We start from the raw sequence: 22,327 nt of genomic DNA on the forward strand, positions 1-22,327 counted from the left end.
TATAATTACGGTATGTAAATTATTATTTAGGAATCTTTTTTTTTCTTTAAGATTCTACTTGTCGCCGTTTTTTTTTTTATTGTATGGAAAATTTTACTATGCGCAATCTTAGTATCTACTTTTTAACTTTAATAAAATTCAAATATTTTTTTCTACGCTTGGCAGGTTACACACAACACTTGAAAAAAACCCCAACTAATTCAATTGAGAATACAAGCTAGGGCCTAGAAAATAATGTCAAAATTTAATCGTTTGACATTCAGCGACAAAGGGCGTGTCTTATCACGTTCGCAAACAATTAGTGAAATATGAAAATCCAGTCAGATATATAATGTAAGTTTGTCGTAAAATTTAAAAATAGAACAGCTAATTTTATTTTATTTATTTTTTAAAAATGTTTTTCTTAAGTTCTAATGCTAATTGAATTCGAATATATTATTTTTCTAGAAAGGGGACCATGAAAAAAAAAAACTTTTTCTCTATGAAAAAAGTTTTTTTTAGAAAATTTAGTTTTTAAAAGTTGAATGACCAAACTAAATCTTGTAATACACCAAGTTCTATTCTCTAACCTAACTCTTTATACCGCTTTAGGAGCGGAAAGAACAGGGATTGTGATGTTCTTTCATTTCCTGATGAATAGTCGCGATGCAACATGAGAAGGTAAACAAATCCCTTCAAAGTCGTTTCTCAAAAATTATGTAGTGCAAGGGACTTAACTCGGTAACGTATGCGTGAGTGTGTGTAACACATTCAAATACGCGTGTTATGCGTGTACTAATATACATACACGCGATTTGATAAATTTAAATAGATTCTTCATTCATGTCGTGTTTTACCAGCCGAATTACTTACAACAGGTAGACACTGCGACTGAAGAAGATAGCTCATGGAATTATTTATATGATTTATTCGTCACGTTATTGCAACAAGAAAAGTTGTGGGATCATGCAGTTTTTTCATTCTTCCCGTTTTCTATTCTGCGAATACTCGGAGAGAAAATTATTACTGAGACAAAATGTCAAGCATATCCTCTGTACATGCTGTGTGTAAGCATACACAAATATAGTTCACACCCATTTGCTTTGACAGCATAACGTGTGTGCGCACACACAAACATTAATAAACTACTCCCCTACTATAATTTAAATCCGGGGACCCCTGGACACTTAACCAGTCCATCAAAATGAAAGTAACTAACACAAAGGAATAAAACGAAAAGCAAATACCACAGAGGGGCCCGGGGCATATATTTGCACAAAAAATACAAAAAGGGCATACTGAATACTATGCAAATTAATTTTGTTTCCGAGGATGATAGAACAATCGTTTGGTGGTTATTGGGATATAAGAAGGGGAGATAATCTCAAGAATCAAGGCTCAAAATTGATATACTCTAAAATAAGGTACAATCTGCTATTCTGAACATACGTGTTTGTGGATCAGTAAGCATCGTCACTGCAGCAGTTGTCCAACCTTATCTCCAGCAGACAGAACACTTAGACATATACAAAAAGAGAACATAGCTTAAGTAAATATATACATCATTATCATTCTCGATTAGCATACACTTTTCCTGCTTGCATGAGTTGGACGAAGTTTGCTTAAAACACACTTTCTATGACTGGATGCTCTTCCCATTGCCAACCGTCACCTGTTTCAAAACAAGATATTGAAGATTGAAAATGAAGGACACTACTTGTATGACAGTGACATTCGTTTACAACACCCGATATCAAGGCAAGAAGACATTAACATGCACATGCCTCCCCATATATATATATATATATATATATATATGTGTGTGTGTATACACACATACATACACACATATGCGCACACACACACACACACACACATGAATACACAAATACATATAGGTTTTATTCAGTTTCTGTGACTCTCATGGCTCTGGTCTACACTGCTAGAACAAATTCTATCTGACCCATGCAAGTGTGGAAAAGTGAGCATAAAAAGGATGATCAAACACACACACACACATTCCATACATTTATATACACACATATATATACATTACATACATTTATACACACACAAACACACACATACACACAGAGGCTCATGCTCATACTTGTTTTAACATACATTAATTTTACGTACAAACATGAGAAATCTTGATTTCTTTTGCTGTCATGACGGTCGCACACTCACTCAAATCTGATGCAGTTAATTATATATAATTATAATTTTTATCTGTAAATATCAATAAGTGATTCATTTTTGAATTAATGCTGTGAAAAATTATCATTCATTACAATTTCTTATTTATTAACAATTTATCTCAAATACTTAGACAGTCAACAGACAGAAATATTTATCAAACAAGGTTTAGTGAATAAATTACCTAAATTTTATTTCTATTTAACACATAACCTTCATAATATTCATGGAATAATTAGCAAGATCAACATGGAAATATTATTTGCAGTTGAATCACAAATCTAATAATGATGCTTATTTCTTGTTATTTAGTCCCAGATCAACCCTCATTAATTAGAATTATAATCAAAAGCATTCCAGCCATGACCATCCCTTCTAATAGGATAGTGATAACCAACATCCTTTTAAGATAAGGTGCAGTTTGAGGACTGACTGCTATTTCTAGCAGATCAGTCGACCATGTAGATGCTCCTTGTTGGCTTGCTGATGCATATTTGAAAGTTACAGGTGCCATATTTCTTAGAAAACAACTAGATATGGGTTGAGTTATTAGTAAGAGTACAAAGGACAGGATATTTAACAATTAGAAACTTACACAATATTTGACATTTTAGGAATTTTATGCACAAACAACAAGTAGTTGAACAATGTCAACTTTAGGAGTGCTGTTCTAAATGACAGTGAAATATGAATTCTGAAGATAGCCTGAATATGTTAACCTTGCTGAGGAGTGAGATAAAACGATAATGAAATTTATACATGAGAATATAATAGTTTTGTCTAAGGACTATGTGATTATAATAAAAACACTTTTGTAACAGATGAATTTAGATATGAATTAAAATAAAAGACAAAATAAATTGAGTTTATGGCTTAATTATATCACTTAATTTTTCTGTTGTAACTTCAAACCCAATTACTGCTGCTAAGTTAAACACATTGTTTTTATAACTTTCTTCTATCTATGTCTATTCTATAAAAATATTTTTACAAAATATTAAAAAAAGGTGAAATTTTTAAAACAGATCCTTCCTATTTAATTTCAGGAATTTCAGGGTGGTGGATGGACATAACAAAGATAGTGATGGACTAATTTTATTACAGTAATAAAAAGAATATGACTTGAGCTTCCATGAGTGGCTCTGTGGTTCAATTTGCAACCACATTGTTCAATATTTGATCCCACTCTACATAGAACCTTGAGTGAGTGTTGTCTACCATAAGTCTTGCAATGAGCAAAGCCTTTTGAAATGAAATTTGGTAGATCGAAATAGCATGGGAGTCTTTTTGTAAGTTATAGATAAATATATATTGGGTCATCCTATAAATAATGTGGTTTTTTTCAATTGCATGAACTAAAAGTCAGAGGGGTATGGGATAAACTACCTGCATCAACTTGCTATAAAAGCAGGTAGTAATTTTACCTTGTCCTTAGTCTTAGTGCAAGTTTTGAAGAGTGCAGTTCGATTTTAGCAGTTATTTTTCAAAGCTATAATGGAAGGGAATAAAGATATTTGGCATATTTTGCTTTATGAGTTCAATAAAAGCAAGAACGCAATGGAAAATGCAAGGAATATTAATGCAGTGTATGGGGATCAGACAATAAACGCAAGCCAGTATCAACAGTAGTTCCAGAAATTCCGAGCTGGAAACTACAGCCTAGAAGATGAGCCTCATCCTGGAAGATCTGTAGAGCTTGATGAGGATTCCCTGCAAACCCTGGTGGAACAAAATCCCATTGTAACTGTTAAGGAACTAGCAGAGAAGCTTGGATTTGGTCATTCAACCATTCATTGACACCTGCATGCCATCGGAAAAGTCAGCAAATTGGGTCAATGGGTTCTTCATAAACTTTCCAAGTCCAATTGCATGCAGAGAGTGAGTATGTGCTCTTCTTTGCTGTCATGTCTCACGAATGAACCTTTCTTGGACTGAATAGTTACTGGTGACAAGAAATGAGTTCTCTATAAAAATGTTGAGTGCCAAAGACAGTGGGTAGGGAAAGGAAAAACACCGGCACCCCAGGTTAAAGAAGGTCTTCACCCACATAAGTCATTGGTATCTGTTTGGTGGAATACGAAAGGTTTAGTCCACTTCAAACTTCTAAACTCAAACCAAATGATAACAAAAGAGATCTACTGCAAGCAGCTTGAGCAGCATAAATCAATGCTAGAAGGAAAATGACTGTCTTTGGTTTCAAGATGAATGGTGTTCTTCCATCAGGATAATGCTCAGCCACATATAGCGAGGATGACATTCCAAAGACTGGAGCAGTTTGAACGGGAAATGATGCCACCATATTTGCAGGACATTGCCCCATCTGATTATCATTTATTCCACAGTCTTCAAAATCATTTGGACAGAAAAAATACGAATTGTGTGAGAAAGTCAAAGAAGTGATTTTAAATTCTCAAATGCAGGATAATACTAATAATATAGCCTGAACAAGATAAGCTACCCCTGTTTTGCAGAAAAAAGTGTTGGTGGCCGGATATGAGACTCGAACTCATACCTCCATGATTACATGTCGTGGTGCTCTGAACCATTAATTGTGTGGATGAGGTCAGAACAGTACTGGAGGAGTATTTTTATGTCATGGACAAGTGAACTTTGGAAGAGGGGCCTTGCAAGTCTACCAGATAGATGGAGGATCATTGTAGAAAATGAAGGAGAGTATATTTTAGATTGAAAAATAACTTTGTTTATCTTAGTTTTGGAAAATAAAAGTATAAAAAAACTGCATTAGTTATGGTATGACCTAATACACACGCATGAGGACTGCAGAATCAATAAGTTGAACTTGGTTATATTTCTGTTTGTCGAAATCAATTTTGATATTCTCAGTTATAAGGTTAGAAAAGTTAAGTCACAGTTGATATAATTAGCTCTTGGAGTTGCAGTGTCCTAGCATAAATGCAGTCCAGCAACAGAAATCAGGCATATGGCCTAATGGTTAGGATGTTGCACTCATGATTGCAAGATTGTGGTTTTGATATCTGGACTGGGCAGTGTGTTGTATTCTTGAGAAAAAAACCCACTTAATTTCATGTCACTCCAGTCCTATCATCTGTAAATGAGTAACTCTGTGGGCTGGTGTCCTGTACAGGAAGAATGTTGTGATCTGTCACTTATATACCATAGAAACCAGGTAACTACCACTATGAATCCTGGGGTTTGAAACAATACTGTCCAATCTCTTAGTAAAATTGAAGTCTGAAAGTTTTTCTTTCATGTTGTAAACCATTTCATCTAATTACAAATTCTCTTGGAGAATGATATGAATACTAGAAATTCACATATTTTCTTTAAAAATTTAAAAGCTTTTTTAATTGTTTTTCCAAATATAAGAAATCAATCAATATTACTTGTGATGGATGTTATTTTTCCTACAGTCATTACATATAACAATTGAGGATAGGCAGTATTTATAGTGTAAGAAAGTGTCTCAAGTACTGAGAAAAAAAACTATTGGCTGAACTTAAAAGTTGAGCAAGATATTCCGCTATAGATCTGTTCAGATTGTTGCTCCTCAGAAGTATCCTGTTTAGCACCATCCAATCATGATCTTTTTATCATCATAATGTATCATGTATCATGGTATATAAAACACCTATCTTTCTCTCAAAAAATCTCAAAAATTCACTCTACATCATATATGCAAAGTTGGGTTTTAATGCAGTAAAAACTTCTTTTCCTGAATTGGATTGCATCTAATATGTCCATGTGTCTTTTATGCTATCAAGTATGGTGTCTTAAACCACATTCTCTAATGTGTCTTTTCTATTTTTAAGATAGCAGAGTGTAATCTGTGGAAAATTTGACTCCTATTTCCAGCAGATGGATCATGTAGAATCTCTCTCACTGGTTTGAGAAACATTCTGTTCTTGTTTGGCCATATGTCAGTTCTGAATAAGCTGTCTTATCATCAAAGATATTCCAGCCTTGGCCATCCTTTACTTTTTTTTTGGTTTTATTTGACACAGTTTATCCAGAACACATTATCCAATGTGCCCTGCTTCATTTATAAATTAGAAGGGTATGAACTGATTGGAACTTGGCTGTCTCATTCACTTGTGAGGCATTCACTTGTGAGAAATAATTATGCAGTGAAGAAAAAATATTACTCAATAGTTAAAATTATTTTAATTATTATTTTCCAATTATTGAAAAAACTTGTTTTGGTCTTAATATGACTGCATCAGTAAAGCACAGACTTTAGAGTACTCGCTGAAATAGTGATGAAAGAATCATTAAATGTACAGGATTATAGTACTCTGGTTGGCAGTCAGTTCTAGTATTGTTGAATAACTTATACCTTTCTATAGTAGCTATTTTTAGCTACATAAGTTGGTGGGATAAACTATTCATATTTTTGTGTTGGTAGTGTAGCATTGGTGACAAAATATGTATGAACTATTGCCTCTTCAGCTGTTTGACTGACATCCTACATAATCAGTCACCCTATTTTATTATCTGCATGATATTTTAATCCTTTGAAATCAGTTGTATAAGCATATTTCCACTGACTGGACAATTTAATCTCATACAATTTTCAATCACAGAGTAATATCACCACCTGTGCAAGTCATTTATGGTAAGTTCCAAAATAAGCACTATATATATATATATATATATATATATATATATATACACATACACACACACACGCATATATGTGTGTGTTCCAAGTTTTAGGAAACAGTAACTGAAAGAATTTCATTTCTTTTTTACATTTTCAGCCTTTTTGTCCATGAAGTATACAATTTGATCAATTCAACCAAAATTCTCTAATGCATAAAAAAAATCAATCTGCTGAACAACATAAAAAAGACAAAATCAGACTCAGTTTTATCAGTACAATAGAAATGATGAAAAGTAGTTAAAGTATCCATGGTCTACATGTGAAAACCTTGAAAATTTATGAAATATTTTGTTGATGATGATGATGTCAGATACATATTTCTCAATCATTGAAAAGAAAAGTTGCTTTCTGAAGTTTGTTTGTATATAATTCATTCTGTTGGTTTTACTTGATAGATACATAGGAAGAGGTTCTTGGTGCTGAAAGCATTACAACATTAGTAGAACAAACATTGTAGAAAATCTTAATGGAATCATGATACAATGTATTGAAATATTTGTCTTACTTGAACTAAATAGGCAATAGTTGTCAAGTGAATTCTGAATTTGAAGCTAATGGTTTTTAGATTTCTCTTTAGTTGGTGATTATTATATTTTTCTTTTTCATCAAAACCATGACAATCTAGCTTTCACAGAAACTCCTTGTGTTTTTAGGTCAATTAGAAGTAATATACAATGGTCACTAGTTGAATTCTATTTACAATGATTTTTCTAAGTGTGGTATACAGTATATCTTGTGGCTGTTGTTATTGTTTAGCTCTAAGCCATACCTTATTGAGTTGACCCATGACCAAAAGGCATTCTAGCAATGACCATCTGTATTTCCTAACAATTTATCAGACTACATTATTCAATTTGATTGCCTTTCTGTTTTTGACAGTGGGATATAGTTTGAGAAGACTTGATTGCTATTTCAATCAGGTCAAGTGTAAAGCTTCCTGATCAGTATATTAGATTGGTTAAAGGGAATAATCACTAAATGGGACTTTTTTTTTTTTTTACAGATAGTCAGGTATGGAATGAATTAGGCTGCAATATGGTCTTGGAGTTATGCTTCAAAATATTTTGTGATTAAAACTACTTGAATGTTAATAGGTATATGTATTAATAAATAAATAGAATAAAAATAGGTAGGAGTAGAAGAAAGAAAGAGAAACTATGTTTAAAGAAAGATATTACATACATGTTGTTATATATAGATCATATTTCAATTAACTTCCCTATACTTTATGTCTAAATTACAATCTAGAAATAACTAATTTTTCAGTACAATAATAGGAATATTACATTTAAAGTGTAACAAGCAAATCTTTTAGACTTCGCTGTTCATAAAATATAATAAATAACAACTTTTGCTTCATATCATTTGCAAATATCTTAATTTTTCAAAATGATCTACTTATAACATCTGGCAATCCCTTATTTTATTCTATTCTATCAGGAAATAGATAAGATAAACACATTGTTAATGAAATCTTCAAATAAGAAGCAGCAGGAAAATATGTTTAGACAGAAAACTTGAAATTTGTTGAATCTAACTATATATAAGATCCATTTAATTTATATTCTAACCATGCTCTAGGACAATGTAATAAAACCCTAATAAACCCCCCAGAGATGGGTAACTGCCTTGTTTAAAATATTTTGGTTTATTAAAGATTCTCAGCTTCAAATCTTGTCAAGGACAACTTCGCCTTTCACATTTCTGTAATCAATAGAGTATCAGTGAAGTTAAGTACTGGGCGTTGATTCATCTGTCACTATCAGAATTGGCAATGCTATGAAAAGATCATAGGGACTACTTAGTGTCCCTTTGCTTTAAAAACTGTTGGAAGATTGAGCTAGGTGCTAACAGCCACTTCTTATCTATTATGCTCACAAACATTCCAGAGAAAGCAGAGACCATGGTAGACATGGAGGGATACATTGTGTAACACAACAGAGCAGTTAAAAAAAAGGAGAGAGAGAGAGAGACAGCTTTCAGGACTATTTATAAAATATTTAAGTATTTAGTCATCTAACTCTTTCAAATCATTCTTTACATTCCTTAACTTTGTTTCTTTTATTTGTTGACTTCATTTTTGTAGTCTTTACTGCTTCTTGACATTTCAGATTCCACTGACAAACATTCTCCAGCAAGTGGTGTCTTTAGTTATCTTTACATCTTATTTATTATCTACTCTGTGTTAGAATGATTTTTTTTCTTCTTTTCAGTTTTAAGTTTCTCCCATTTTTAAGCAAAGTGCTAACTGCTCTCTTCCAATAGAGCCTCTACATGGTCACTCCACTTAAAATTAGTAGTTAAATCTCCAACAAAACACACCCTACTATTGCTAAACAAAAAACATTGATTACTATGAGGTGTGAATAAAAAGACAGGATTGTCATAGCTTTGACCTGGGACTAAGGAATAACAACAGCTCTCTACCACTGAGGCCTATAACCTTTTAATTTCTAACTTGCTATCACAAAAGGTTAGAGGATGGATAGCAGAATCAGTGGGGTGCCAAATAAAATACCTTGCAGCATATATTTAGTTACACCCCTTTACATAGTGAGTTCAAATCTTGTAATGGTTGGCATGGCCCCTTTCAGGGTGACAAAATAAGAAGCAATCAAGAACAGCATTTGATTAAATAGGCTAGTCTTTGATCCCAAATATCTGTGTCCTTGTACCAAAGTAAGAAATCATTATTAGGTTTGTATTGAAATCATTACTGTTCCAAACAAAAATTTAATGGTATTTCTTCCAATGTTACATTCTGAGTTCAAAAGCTACCAAGGTTGACTTTGTTTTTCATCCTTTTGGTGTTGATAAAATACGTACTAGTTGATCCCACCCTTCAAGTAAGAATGGATTACTAGGTTTGGAGGGCAGAATGGCAAAGTGGTTGATTGACAGAAAAATTAGAGTACAGTCAGACAGACGCCTTGCAGTAATTGTTCTGGCTCTTTTGCATTTTGAGTTCAGATCCTATAAAAGTCAACTTTGCCTTTCATTCTCCTGTGATTGATAGATGAAGTACCAGTGAAGTACTTAGGATGGTTGATTTTTCTTTTTCTCTTTCATCCTCTCAAAATCAGCTACACTGCACCAAGAAAAAGAAACAGGGGGGGGGGGGCAATTACTGACAGTAATCTCTTCCTCCAAGAACTGTAAAAGGAGGAAGAGGAGTTACGTTCTAGCAACCTTTTCTTATCTACTTTGCTGCAAAAACAGTCCAACAAACCAGAAAAATTGGTGGCTGTAGATTAAGCAATATACTGTACATATGTGGAATGGTTAAAAACCAACACAAAAAGACTAGGTGGCAGAAATGGTAAGTCACAGTCAAAATGCTTCGGGTTATTTAGTTACGTCTTTATATCACAAGTTCAAGTTCTATTGAGGTCAGTTTTGTCTTTCATCCTTTCAGGTTTAGTATAATAAAGTATCAGTCAAGTACTGGGTTTGTTTTAATCAACTAACTCCCACCTTGTCAAAACTGCTGGCCTTGTGCCTAAATTAGAAATAATCCTTAGGGTGGTAGGTGGCATATTCAATAGAATACCAGTGGTTGAGGTATTTAGTTAAATCCATTTATGCTGAGTTCAAATCCTTTTAGGATCAACTTTGTCTTACATCTATCTCAGACTGATAAAATAGGCACCAGTCAAGCAAGTATTAGGGTCAATTCAATGGACTATATCTCTGGAGCTAAGGAAGGAAAAAATTCAAACTTGTAGATGTGTACCTAATAGTATTATGAAACAAATAATAATAATGAGCAGGCCCCAAAAAACTGTCCTGCTGGGGACAGCTAGGATTTTGAGATTGGTACTTGGGTGTTGAATGTCTTCCATAATAATTAACATCTAATTATCAAAGCTTATAATGTGCAGAAAGAGACCCTGTAAGACCCCTGACAGCAGGTTGCTGTCCCCTGCCACAGAATCAGAGCTGAGAAGTAAAACAATAATAATAATAATAATAAATCAACATTATTATTATTATTAGTCTGTTTAAATCATTATTCTATTCAACAGTACCAATTTTAACTCATCAATAATATAAACTTAATTGTTCACACCTGTCACTCTTAAACCATAAATAAATTCTGTTTTACTTTCTCTTATTATATTGATTAGTATGTAATCTTTTGTTTGGTTAGGAAGTAGTTTGTTTTGTTTTAACATTTATATTCCTTTCTTTCAGCTTTCTTTATCTTTCATACCATGCTTTTTTTTTTAAAACTTCAATAACTCACAGCTTTGTTATCTGATCTGTTCTCAATATTTTACTGAACAAACAGTTATTGTTGCTTCTATTCTTTTTGTCTTTTAGAAAATGAACACTATAACTGCTTCTATTATCATGATTATATCTTCACAAAATATATAATCTCTTATTTTTTATTTGTTTCAGTCATTGAATTATGGCTATGCTGGGACACCATCTACCATCTTGATGGTTGAATTGAACAAATCGACCACAGTACTTGTTTTTAAGTGTGTACTTATTCTATAAGTCTCTTTTGCTGAACTTTTGAGTTATGGGGGACATAAATAAACACACTAACACCAGTTGTCAAGCAGGGGACACACACAGATCTTTATCATTTTACTTGTTTTAGTTATTAGACTGAGGCTATGCTGGGGGTACTGCCTTGAAGAATTTTAGTCAAATGAATTGACCCTAGTACTTTTTTTTTGTTGAACCACTAAGTTATGGAGATGTAAACACCAACACTTGTTGTCAAGCAGTGGGTGGAACACAGACACACACACATATATATATACACACACACAAACACATATATATATATACACACACACAAACACATACACACACACACACACACATATATACACACACACACACATATATATACACACACACACACACATATACACACACACACACACACACATATACACACACACACACACACATATACACACACACACACACACACATATATACACACACACACATACACATATATATATATATATATATATATATATATATACATATATATATACTACTCACAAGGTTGACCTAGGGCTATAATAGAAAACACTTGCCCAAGATGCCACATAGTGGGACTGAACTCAGAACAGTGTGGTTGGGAAGCTAACTTCTTACCACACAGCCACACCTGTGCCTATATATATATGATAGGTTACCTCACAATTCCCCATGACCAAATCTACTCACTAGGCATTAGTCAGCCTGGGGCTATATTAGAAGACACTTTCCCAAGGTGCTGTGCTGTGGACTGACTCTGAAATCATGTAGCTGCAAAGTGAGTTTCTTAACCCACATAAGCATGCTTGATTTCTAACTATTTATATCTCTCCAAGTTAAGTATATAGAAATATAGATAATTTACTTTTAGATTAGATTAACTACACAACAGATTAACTATGCCATTTTGGAGAATTTTATTACTGAAGATTTATCTGTATCCGTGTTTTTGAATAGACTCAATGTTAATCTTAAATTATTTGGTGGTGGTGGTGGTGGGGATTATTATCTACTTATAAATTTTCCAATATATTTTGTCTAGAATGAAAAGATGGATACACCTATAGTTCAACTATCCTTTTCAACAATCATACGCAATTCATTTTACTACATTAAATTGTTTCAAATTGTGGAAAAAAAGGGTTAAAATATTTAAACAAGCAATTATCCCAAGTACTTATTGATTTTTAACAATTTCAAGGTTTTAGATAAAAATAAAATACTAAAAGTACTTTTTAATGATGGGTTATAATTTAAACAGAATATTTTTGGTTATTTAATTTTTATAGCATTTATAAATGATTAAAAAAAACTTTGATTACAACTATTATGGTAAAGTCATACAGTACTATAAACATTCTTAAGATTAAATAAGTTCAACAAGAAAATGTAACCATTCCAAGAAATATACTGGAGAAATTAAGCTGCTGGTTGTGTGTTCACATCCCATTCAAGGCATAGTGTTATATCTGTGGGTAAGAAATATCCTCATCTGATTATCTACCAAGAAAATCAGTACCAGGTCTCTATGAGAATGTTACTGGTGATATTCTAACATTCTATCCAGAAATGATGCTAAAGTTACAGGAACTAATAAGTAATGTCTAATATAGGCACAAGGCCTGAAATTTTGGAGGAGGAGGTTAGTTGATCACATTAATCAACCCTACTCCTCTGATACTTATTTGATTGCACCCCCCCCCCCCCCCCAAGGAGAAAGGAAAAGTTGACCTCAGTGGAATTTGAACTCAGAATGTAAAAATCCGAAAGAAATACCACTATGCATTTTTGTCAGTGCATTAAAGATTTTGCTAGGTTGGTGCTTTTACTGGAATAATAATAATAAGCATAGGCCCTGTTGTACTAATAGAATCACTCTAAGATTGACTTATATGTAACCATTTAAGAACAATTTTTTTGTCTATAAAACAAAAGTTCGCAAAGTTTTATTAAAGAATTTTTAGTGAGGAATATTATTGCTGAAAATGAAACAAACGGTTACTTTGAAAAATGGTAGTTGTTAGTAAGTTAATACAGGATAAATGCAGCAATCCACAAGCAGAGATGATGAAATATTAGATCCAAACACCAAGTCTGTAAAAGTTACCTGTTATTATACCCTCTCCCACACTCCATAAACTCCTTAATATTTAAAATTATAAACATTTATAGAATATTTATTCAACAATTTTTAATCAGTAAAAGCATTCAGAAAATGTATGTTGGACACACCCAGAACTGTGTAAAAAAAAAAAAGCTATATCCTAAGAATTCTATGTTATTTAAAAATATTGTTTGAGTGTGTTGAAGTGTTAAATCATGTTAATGGAAAAGTTGTTCAAAGCCTGCTTGTTGAAGAAGTTAAGATGCTAACAGGCAACATATATTCTTAGTAGCCAAGTACATTTGCAAGAGCAGCTATTCTAAGAAATAACAAGCCTCATCTAGCTAGTTATAAGTAATAGTGTTCTCTCAAGAACTAACTCCTACTCAAGAAAACCTAAGTTAGCTACCAGATACATACTTAAATTGGCAATATCAAGTAGATAGTAAAGAGACACACTGAAAGATCTATCCCGTGTAAGTAACCTGATCCTGGCCACTATTTTGGGAAACACGAATCTCAGGCAGTAGCAGAAAATGGCTTAAGGAAGATTCTGTTACCCCTACCTCCGTCCCGGCAGGTGAAAAGGGGAGGAGGAGGTTGAAGCTGTAATACGTAGCAGCAACAGCTATATGTCTACTGCAACTGACAGACACACCCACGTAAAGGAAGAGAGAGAGAGAAATAAAAAGAGAGGGAGAGATGCCAGTTTATAGTTATCGCTGATACGAGTTGTTGCCTGCTTAGACTCCCTAGCGTCAAGACACGTACACACGCTTAACTCTACATAACTTTGCGAAGTGGTTTTTTTGCATTCGTTGCTCATGCCAATACTCTATAAGTTTGACGACACATCTAATTTAAAATTCTTGTGCAAGTGTGAAGTTTCATGTTGTTGCACTAACTGACACACTACATCACTGTTAAATTATTAAAGAATTGAAACCCTCAAATCGACAAGCAGCCGTTGCTTGTAAGTTAAAACTATATCGATCTGGGACAACGATATTTAATCTACATATGTATTGAGAAGTGTTTGAAAAGTATTTAAATTATCTTATTTTTCATATCCTAACATTTTTGAACTCTAAATGATTAATTATTCAGCACATCGTTATGAATAACTTTTCCGTTAAGTAACATTAAAATATTTTATGCGTGAGTAAAATAGTCTTGTATCAAATTGTTATAGCAATATGCCTAAGATTACTTTGAATAAAAGTTAGTTAAAACTTCTTGAGAATAAATAAGCGCTCATTTAGAATTATACTCTCAACAGTCCTGTACATGATATATATATATGTGTGTACTTTATTTTTCTAAAGCATAAAAATCATAGAAAATAAGAACTAAGTAAGAAAAGGGCAAGTGACAGACATCAGTTTCTAAAATCTTTTCCAGCAAGGAAAAGTGTCAGTTTGTGAAAGAGAGAAGTCGTCAAGACTCATCGTCATTAACATCAGCAGCAACAGCAGACATGCATATCCAGCAACAGTTGAAAAAAAAAAAAAAAAAGACAGCGGATGACGATAGTAGTAGTAGTAGTAGTAGTAGTAGTAATAGTAGTATTCATTAATATACGCACTGATAAGGATGAGGGAGGGAGAACAGTAGTAGCAGCGGCAATAGTAGTAGTAATAACAACAGCAGTAATAATAAAAAGTAGTAGTAGTGGTAGTAGTAGCAGCAGCAATAAAGATGGTAGTAGTAACAATACAAGTAGTAGTAGTAGTAAGAATGGGTGAATCAGCCATGCAGAATTAGTCAGGAGCTAGCTTAATATTAAGAGACATCTCATCCATACCCTTTTCAGCGACACTTGAAGGACATTTTGCAGTTCAGTGCTTATGATTGCAAATTTGATCATGGTGTTCGAATTTAAGCCGAACTGGGTACAGGGAATGAATATTCCACTGTTACCAACACCCATCAAACGAGTTTGGCGTCTTTGCCTGGACGGCACCTGTAACTCGGAGTCACCTTCTTTGTCGGAAAGCTCAAGGTCAGAAAATAAGGGGTCATTATTGTAAATAACTTTGTCATATTCGTCCATGTTGACATTTGAGGTTGTATTACCCCCCTCAGGTTCAGGGCGTCGACTACTCGACGACTTTTTTGTTTTATGTTCTTTGCCATCACTGTCTTTCGAATCTCCGTCTTTAGATTTGGACTTGGAACTTTTCTTCTTCTTAGTCTTTTTGCCATCTTTCTTCTTTTTCTTAAGTTTAGCACCGTCTTCCGGAAGTATAGAAGTGTAGCTGTCTTGTGACCCTACAACGCCTTGGTCAGATTCCAACGTGCCGAGGGATTCCTGCGAGAGGTCAACTCCCTCGACATCGCACAAGTCCGGTTCCGCTGGACATTTCTCCCCCATTGTCTCAGCACGGCCGACCCATTCACTTGCAGCACCAGCTTCAGTTAACGTAGTTCCGCCCACATCTTAGTATTAACGAAAAGCACACACTGACCAATAAGTTACTTCCGCGCAACTGTAAACTGTCTGCCACAGACCACTTACTCAACAAGTGAATCTATTCGCACACACACATACGCGCAACTGTATAAATATTTATACGTAGATATTTTTTTTTCTATAGAGATGTGTGTATGACTACATATATTTCATTAAATCTATGTATCTCATGTTAATTACGTATATAATTATGTATGTAAAATTGTTAATAAAAATTGAGTCACTTGTTTAGTTTACTTTTTGTGGTATCCAGTTTTTTTTTTAAAGAGAAACTTTAAGGAGAATTTCGGCTAACAGAGGGACGAACGGCAGTGGATGACAAAGCCTCAATATGGATTCTGTTCTTGGCGTTTTGTTGCTGGCAGCATTCCATGCGTAGCATTCCATATATGGTGCTATGACGTCATGAAAACCTCCCTCTACCATAGCGGCAATGAATCACGCACGTCCTCCCGATGCCGTCGTCCTCCACTCTCCGGATCACTTGTCTCTACCCACATTGGCCATAGATGGTCATGAAAGTATATTAACACAAAAAAAAAATCACTATAAAACTAAGAAAACACAACTAAAAGTTGAACTTTGAGGCATAGTAACAAATAATAGTTGTTCTCTAGACTTTTTACAGTTTTTATTCTCAATTAATGAAGAGTTATAAAACACAGTTGGTTGTTGTTTAGAAATGAAAACTAAATTAAAGTTTTTAAATTGTGCAAGTTTGAAAAAGTAAGAAGTGTTTTTTTTCTATAGGTTTTAGTCACACCCTCATATGCACTCACACATATACACACCCTGCGTGTGTGTAGACAAATTTATATATACACACACATTATATATATATATATATATATATATATATAAATTCATATAAACTGTTAACACTTTTGAAAGAGTACACGTACGCTCGCACACACGGAATAGATTAACGTTTTTAGAGATTTCAATTTCCGCTCGCAACTGTCTCACATTTGCTAACGCTTTTGGAATAGCGCGCGCGCACACACACGCACACACACACACACACACACACACACACCACACATACACACATACACACACACACAAAATGGAAAGGAGGTGAGGAAGACAGGCAGGCCAACAAATACTGAATTACAGAGAGAGGTGAGAGTTGCGTATAGTTAGTTGCGGCCAAAATATTTTTCAGCTGTTTTCCGTTAACTTTTTTATTTATTATTATTTCAGAAATGAGTTTTTGAAGAGAGTTAGTTATATATGCGTGCCTCACTGATATTAACCAGTGCTGTAGTAATAATTATACACATGAACTGCTATTACTAAATAAGGGAAACCGACACAGTATCAGAGGGAAAACAGTATTCATCGAAGAAAGCTTTGGAGGAACTACATTCTTATTATGCTCCTTACCAACAAGCGTCTACTTCATACATTTAACTTTTTGAACACTTAGAAGATATTTCATTGTGTGTGTGTGTGTATATATATATATATATATATATATATATATATATGTGTGTGTGTGTGTGTGTGTGTGTATGTATATATATGGTTTGCTAACGGGGCGGAGGTAGAGTACTCAATAAGCGGTAGTGTGTATTTCTTTAGCCGAAGCTGCTGGTTCCGCAAGCTGCTATTAATTTTTGTTGTCACCTGAAGTGTTGTCATAATGCAGGCAACAGTGGAGTATCGTGATGTGTGTGAGTGTGCGTTCAAATGCTGTCGAAGTATTTGAATCCATTCGGGATCGATCAATAAAAGTACCAGTCCAATAATAGTTCAGTAGAGCTTGATTTTTCTCGTTCTTCTCGGAAGAAATCGAATGTGTCTAAGTCTTGAAGAAGACTTAGGTCCGCTAGATTTAAAATACACAAGACAAGCCGTATGTCACGACGGCGTTCCTACGACTCCGTCAATTGTGGCCACAGCATATCCCGAGACGCCAATTTCCCCCTAATTACACGTATTCTCCCATGTCAGATTCATACCAAGAACTTCAATTTGAAGCATTCCATTAGATTAGCAATATTTTGTTCATAATACAAAGCGAATAAAATTAATGTAGATTTTAAGCATAAAATTAGCATTTATATACACCAGCGAACATCATAAGTGAAAAGCCAATATAAAAATTCTAGAATAAGGTTCCCCCAAATCTACCAAACAGCTTGACATTTTTGCCAACCAGAATTTTATAAGTTGATGATGAAGTTTTAGAATAGCCGTCTCCTCGAAGTCGCACACTCCATGAAGAAAGGAAAAGGACGGAAGTGGGGAGCAAAAAAGAAAAAAACCTGAAATTTTTAGCGAGGAAAAAGAAAGTTTTTCAAAATCCTAAATTCTGTATGAAACATGGGAACATTAAAAAATGAAGATTGTTGATCTTCGGAAACTTTAAACTCAAGATTCACGTAACTCTAATGTAGTAGCTCTGTTAACCATTTTCAGAGAAGGATCCAACGAAGGAGTGAGTCTTCACATGGTCTCTCGACCTGTTAAGAATAGTACCTAAATTTTCTTCAAAGCACATCTTATCGTATTATAGAAAAAAATAGCATATTGAATAATGAAGACTATACGTAAAAAAGACGGGATGAACAAAGACAGAATATTCATTGATCAGAAGTCTGTTCGAACATGGCTGACTTTTTGCTAACCAACGAACAACCATATTAACTTCATGGTTCATTTAAACAAACTTCGTTTTACTGTAATCTATCTCTCACATTCGAGAGGGAGAGAGTGGGACCTGCTTATCTACTAGCTAAAAATTTACTTTTAATGCTTTCTAGGTAATAGTTTTCATTTGCAAAGGGAACGACAGCAAAAGATGTTTCATAGTAAAACAATAAAATGGAAGTTTATAAAGCCACTAAAATTTTGAGGTTATATATATGGTGATTAAGAGTTATGTAGAGAGATTCATCCCGCTATAAATAGCATAGCGGTCAAAGAAAATGGTGATGGTGATGATGACTATAGCTATCACGATCATCATCTAATAATATCCTTTGCATTCTTTTTAGAATTCCTATCAATCATTGGTTTTGTTTCTGTTTAATTTCAATTATCATTGATGTAATTGCGATACATCTTATCGAATTTTATAAATCAGCTATCAGAAAATAACAGTTTTTAAACTTGAAGTCTAAAAGCTAAAGAAATACTGAATGTCAGTAGCAAGTTATTTTTCAAAAAGAATTGTTAATAATGGTTCCTTTAGAGTCATTATCGATGCCTGTCTTTATTTTTAATCTCGAAAAAAAAGCCAGTTGGAATTACATTAGACTTTCGAAAAAGAGAGAAAAAATAAGAACCAAAAAAGGGCAAAACAATTTTTCTTTATGTAGATTACATTAAAAAAAATGAAGTTTCTTTAGTATCAGTGGAACATTTGATTACTTGCATTGCACAAGGAATAAATGAAACAGCAGATAAATCACACACACACACACACACGGCAAAATGTTGAATTGTCTTGGTTGCTTGTAGGTAATGAGCATAACCATTGGTGTAGACAAATGAACATTCAGTATGAACTATGTAAATTAAGAAGTCGTTTGATGACTGCGTTACTGAATAATGAAATCTTCGTTGCCTAAATTTAATTACTTTCTTTGAGACTCTTCCCATCTCATACATTTCTGATTAAGTATGAGTTTATGTGGAAGTCAAGTTCTAGCACATAACGTTAGGTATGGAGAGAAATTATGCAAAACTAATGGAAGATGAACTGTCAAACCTCCATTAGACGAGTAAGTATTTCTGGCACTAATGTTCGAAAATTGTATAAACGCAAGTAATAGAAAAGTAATAAAATGATTTTTTTTGGTCTTATTCCATGGTAACAGAACATCTGTACATACACCGTTTGAACGCCGGTCAAATACATGCCGTTTGGTGCTACACTGTAATCAAAATGACTTCAATACAAATCTAGCAAAACCAAAACCATGACAATATAATTGAGCATTTTGAAAAACAGTTGCCAGCCATGGAGTAGTACTTCACGAATTTCACAGAAGAAAAGAACTTTGCTTAAAACGAGATCTTTTTGATGTTGCATACTTCAGATGCGAAGAGGATTGCAAAAGTGGATTTGAATCGATAAATATTTTACTATAGCCTTCAGACTTAAAATATATTCCTTTATAAGATTTATTCAATTGAATCAGTTTCATATTTGAGCATTCATTCAGTCTAAACGTCAATGACAAAAATATAGGTTGATCAATCAGTGGAAGAAAAAAGTTTTAAGATGCGTTAAGTGTTAAGTTTAAACATAATATGTCAGCTAACTTACCTCGCCGACACGCTTCTCGGAAGTCTCAAGCTTCTGGTTTGCTTCAGCAAGTTGTTCTTTTGCGTTATCGAAGTCATTTTCCAAATTGGAAAACTTCTTCTGGAGAGTAGTAAGGTCCTCTTCTAACTGTTTGCAAGAAAAGAAAGGAATTAGTCAAAGGGGCAAAGAATAAACCAAAGAATTTACGAAGCTGTTTTTAAAACATGCGCATTTGAAAATTCATAAAATTCATAAATAGTTAAATTGTTCTAAACATTCTTTAGACTTTGAAATATCATATCAGTGATCTTAATGAAAGAGAAAAAGACAATGCATCATGAATTATGAGACATAAAACCAAATTTCTTTCAGAGACAAAAAGGAAAAAGGGATATATTTATCGACGTACTGATATATTTGTGAATACAAGAAAGTAACAAAACTGTGATTGTGATTGTAATTAACATTTATTAGATCTCTCTCTCTCTCTCTCTCTCTCTCTCTCTCACACACACACACACACACACACACACACACACACATATATATATATATATATATATATATACATATGTATACACACAAGTGCATACATATATGTATATGTACACATTTACATATATATATATGTATGTATAAATATATATATATATATATATATATATATATGTATATATATGTATGTATGTATGTATATAGCTATATGCATTCATACACACACACACACACTTGTATATCAAATATCAATTTTAATTTTGTGAAATGTATCTTTCATTAAACATTAATACGTAGAGGACTGCAATGAGGATTATCGGCCCAAAGGAATGAAGTTTCCGATTATTTTACTTTCTTTTACATTCGAATGTCAGCCGATTTAAGATTATTTTACGCTTTTCTTTCTCTCAAAGGTATAAATGTCACAAACTCACAGAAGTTATTTTCAAAGACTTATTATAATCATTGGGACGCCATTTTGAAAGATTGGGGGACAAAGATAATAAAATAGTTTGATTACAGAAGGACTGGAGAGACGAACAGGTGACTACACAGACACAAGAGACAAGATGAACGATATCAATTTTACCTTGTTCTTGTTATCCTCTGTATCCCGTAATTTTTGATCGGTTTGTTCTGCCTTATCAGTGGCAAGCTCCCTCTCCATCTTCATGGCCAACATCTTCTTTTTGATGGCATCCATGGTTGTTGGTTATTGTGAGAAAAGTAGAGAAAATACAAAAGACCGATAAGGCTAGAATAGAAAAAAGAGAACTTTTCTACTGCAAACAAGAGCTGCCCGATCCGTGTAGAAGAAGAGCGAACTGAAAGCTGACAACAGAGTTTACGTGTATTTTTTCTGCCAAATAATTCCAAGACAGATACGGTAGGAATGTGGCGATTGGCCAATCAGAGAGGATTTTCGCGAATCTGTTCAGTTTCTTAGCGTTGCAGTTGGGACGGTTTTGGGTGATACAGTTACCTCCTTGTTTGGCAAGTCTTTCTAGCAGAGGGAAAGCATCAACTTGGCTTGTTGAAAAAGTAGTAAAGGCAGCAGGCAACTATTTAGACAGAATTCTGTTCAGAATAAATTTCTTTGACTCTTACCCCTTTTAGCTTGTTGCTGTAAATCTGTAGAATTAGATACTCATTGATGTAAATTGCCATTTTATTTTCCACATTTCCTGTCCGTTCTTAGTTTCTTATATTTTCCTGTTCTCACTTTTATAATCATTTTTCATTAATACAACCTTAGCGATGAAATATATAAAGCTTCCAACATTTCGAGAAAGATTAATTTAATGAAAAGTACTTTTATTCAAAGTGTTATGCTCGGTACATACTGCCAATATATAATACACACACATAATATATATATATATATATATATATATATAGTTTTTAGAAAACATACATCAGAAAGAAGAAGCACACACTAAAATGTAGAGCAGTATATATTAAAAATAGGGAAGGCCGGTTTATGGGACTACCTTAGGTTTCCCGTCCATAGGGGATTTAGATTTATGGCGTAAAGCTAAACCCTCTATGGACGGAAAACCTAAGGTAATCCCGTAATCCAGCCTTCCCTATATATATGATTTCGTTTGAGGAACTGCTAGAAATTACCGAGGAAGTTATAGTTTGGAGTGATGAAAAAATATACAGTTT

General features: G+C 33.7%; 1 protein-coding gene and 1 long non-coding RNA gene across 36 annotated transcripts in view; one reads left to right on the top strand and one right to left on the bottom strand.

Annotated features, from left to right (window-relative positions):
- LOC115210626 (tropomyosin Tod p 1.0102) overlaps positions 1-21,542 on the bottom strand; it is a 56,448-nt gene extending 34,906 nt beyond the window's left edge. For 4 of the 35 annotated variants that reach the window (XM_036502068.1, XM_036502066.1, XM_036502069.1 and 1 more), the window contains exons 1-2: positions 21,249-21,541; positions 20,186-20,311 (exon numbers count right to left, since the gene is read on the bottom strand). In XM_036502068.1, coding sequence (XP_036357961.1) covers positions 20,186-20,311; positions 21,249-21,362 — 240 coding nt within the window. In that variant the 5' untranslated portion in view covers positions 21,363-21,541. Of the gene's footprint in view, positions 1-15,237; positions 15,379-20,185; positions 20,312-21,248 lie in introns of those variants that run through there. The other 31 variants (XM_036502056.1, XM_036502058.1, XM_036502057.1 and 28 more) reach the window with 16 other exon arrangements.
- On the top strand, positions 114-11,381 carry LOC118762984. The gene is made up of 3 exons (XR_004998738.1): positions 114-333; positions 592-660; positions 11,225-11,381. It is a non-coding gene; the product is annotated as an uncharacterized LOC118762984 (long non-coding RNA).
- Positions 21,543-22,327: the final 785 nt, after the last annotated feature.

This window comes from Octopus sinensis, linkage group LG4, assembly GCF_006345805.1.
Source record: "Octopus sinensis linkage group LG4, ASM634580v1, whole genome shotgun sequence".
Taxonomy (NCBI): domain Eukaryota; kingdom Metazoa; phylum Mollusca; class Cephalopoda; order Octopoda; family Octopodidae; genus Octopus; species Octopus sinensis.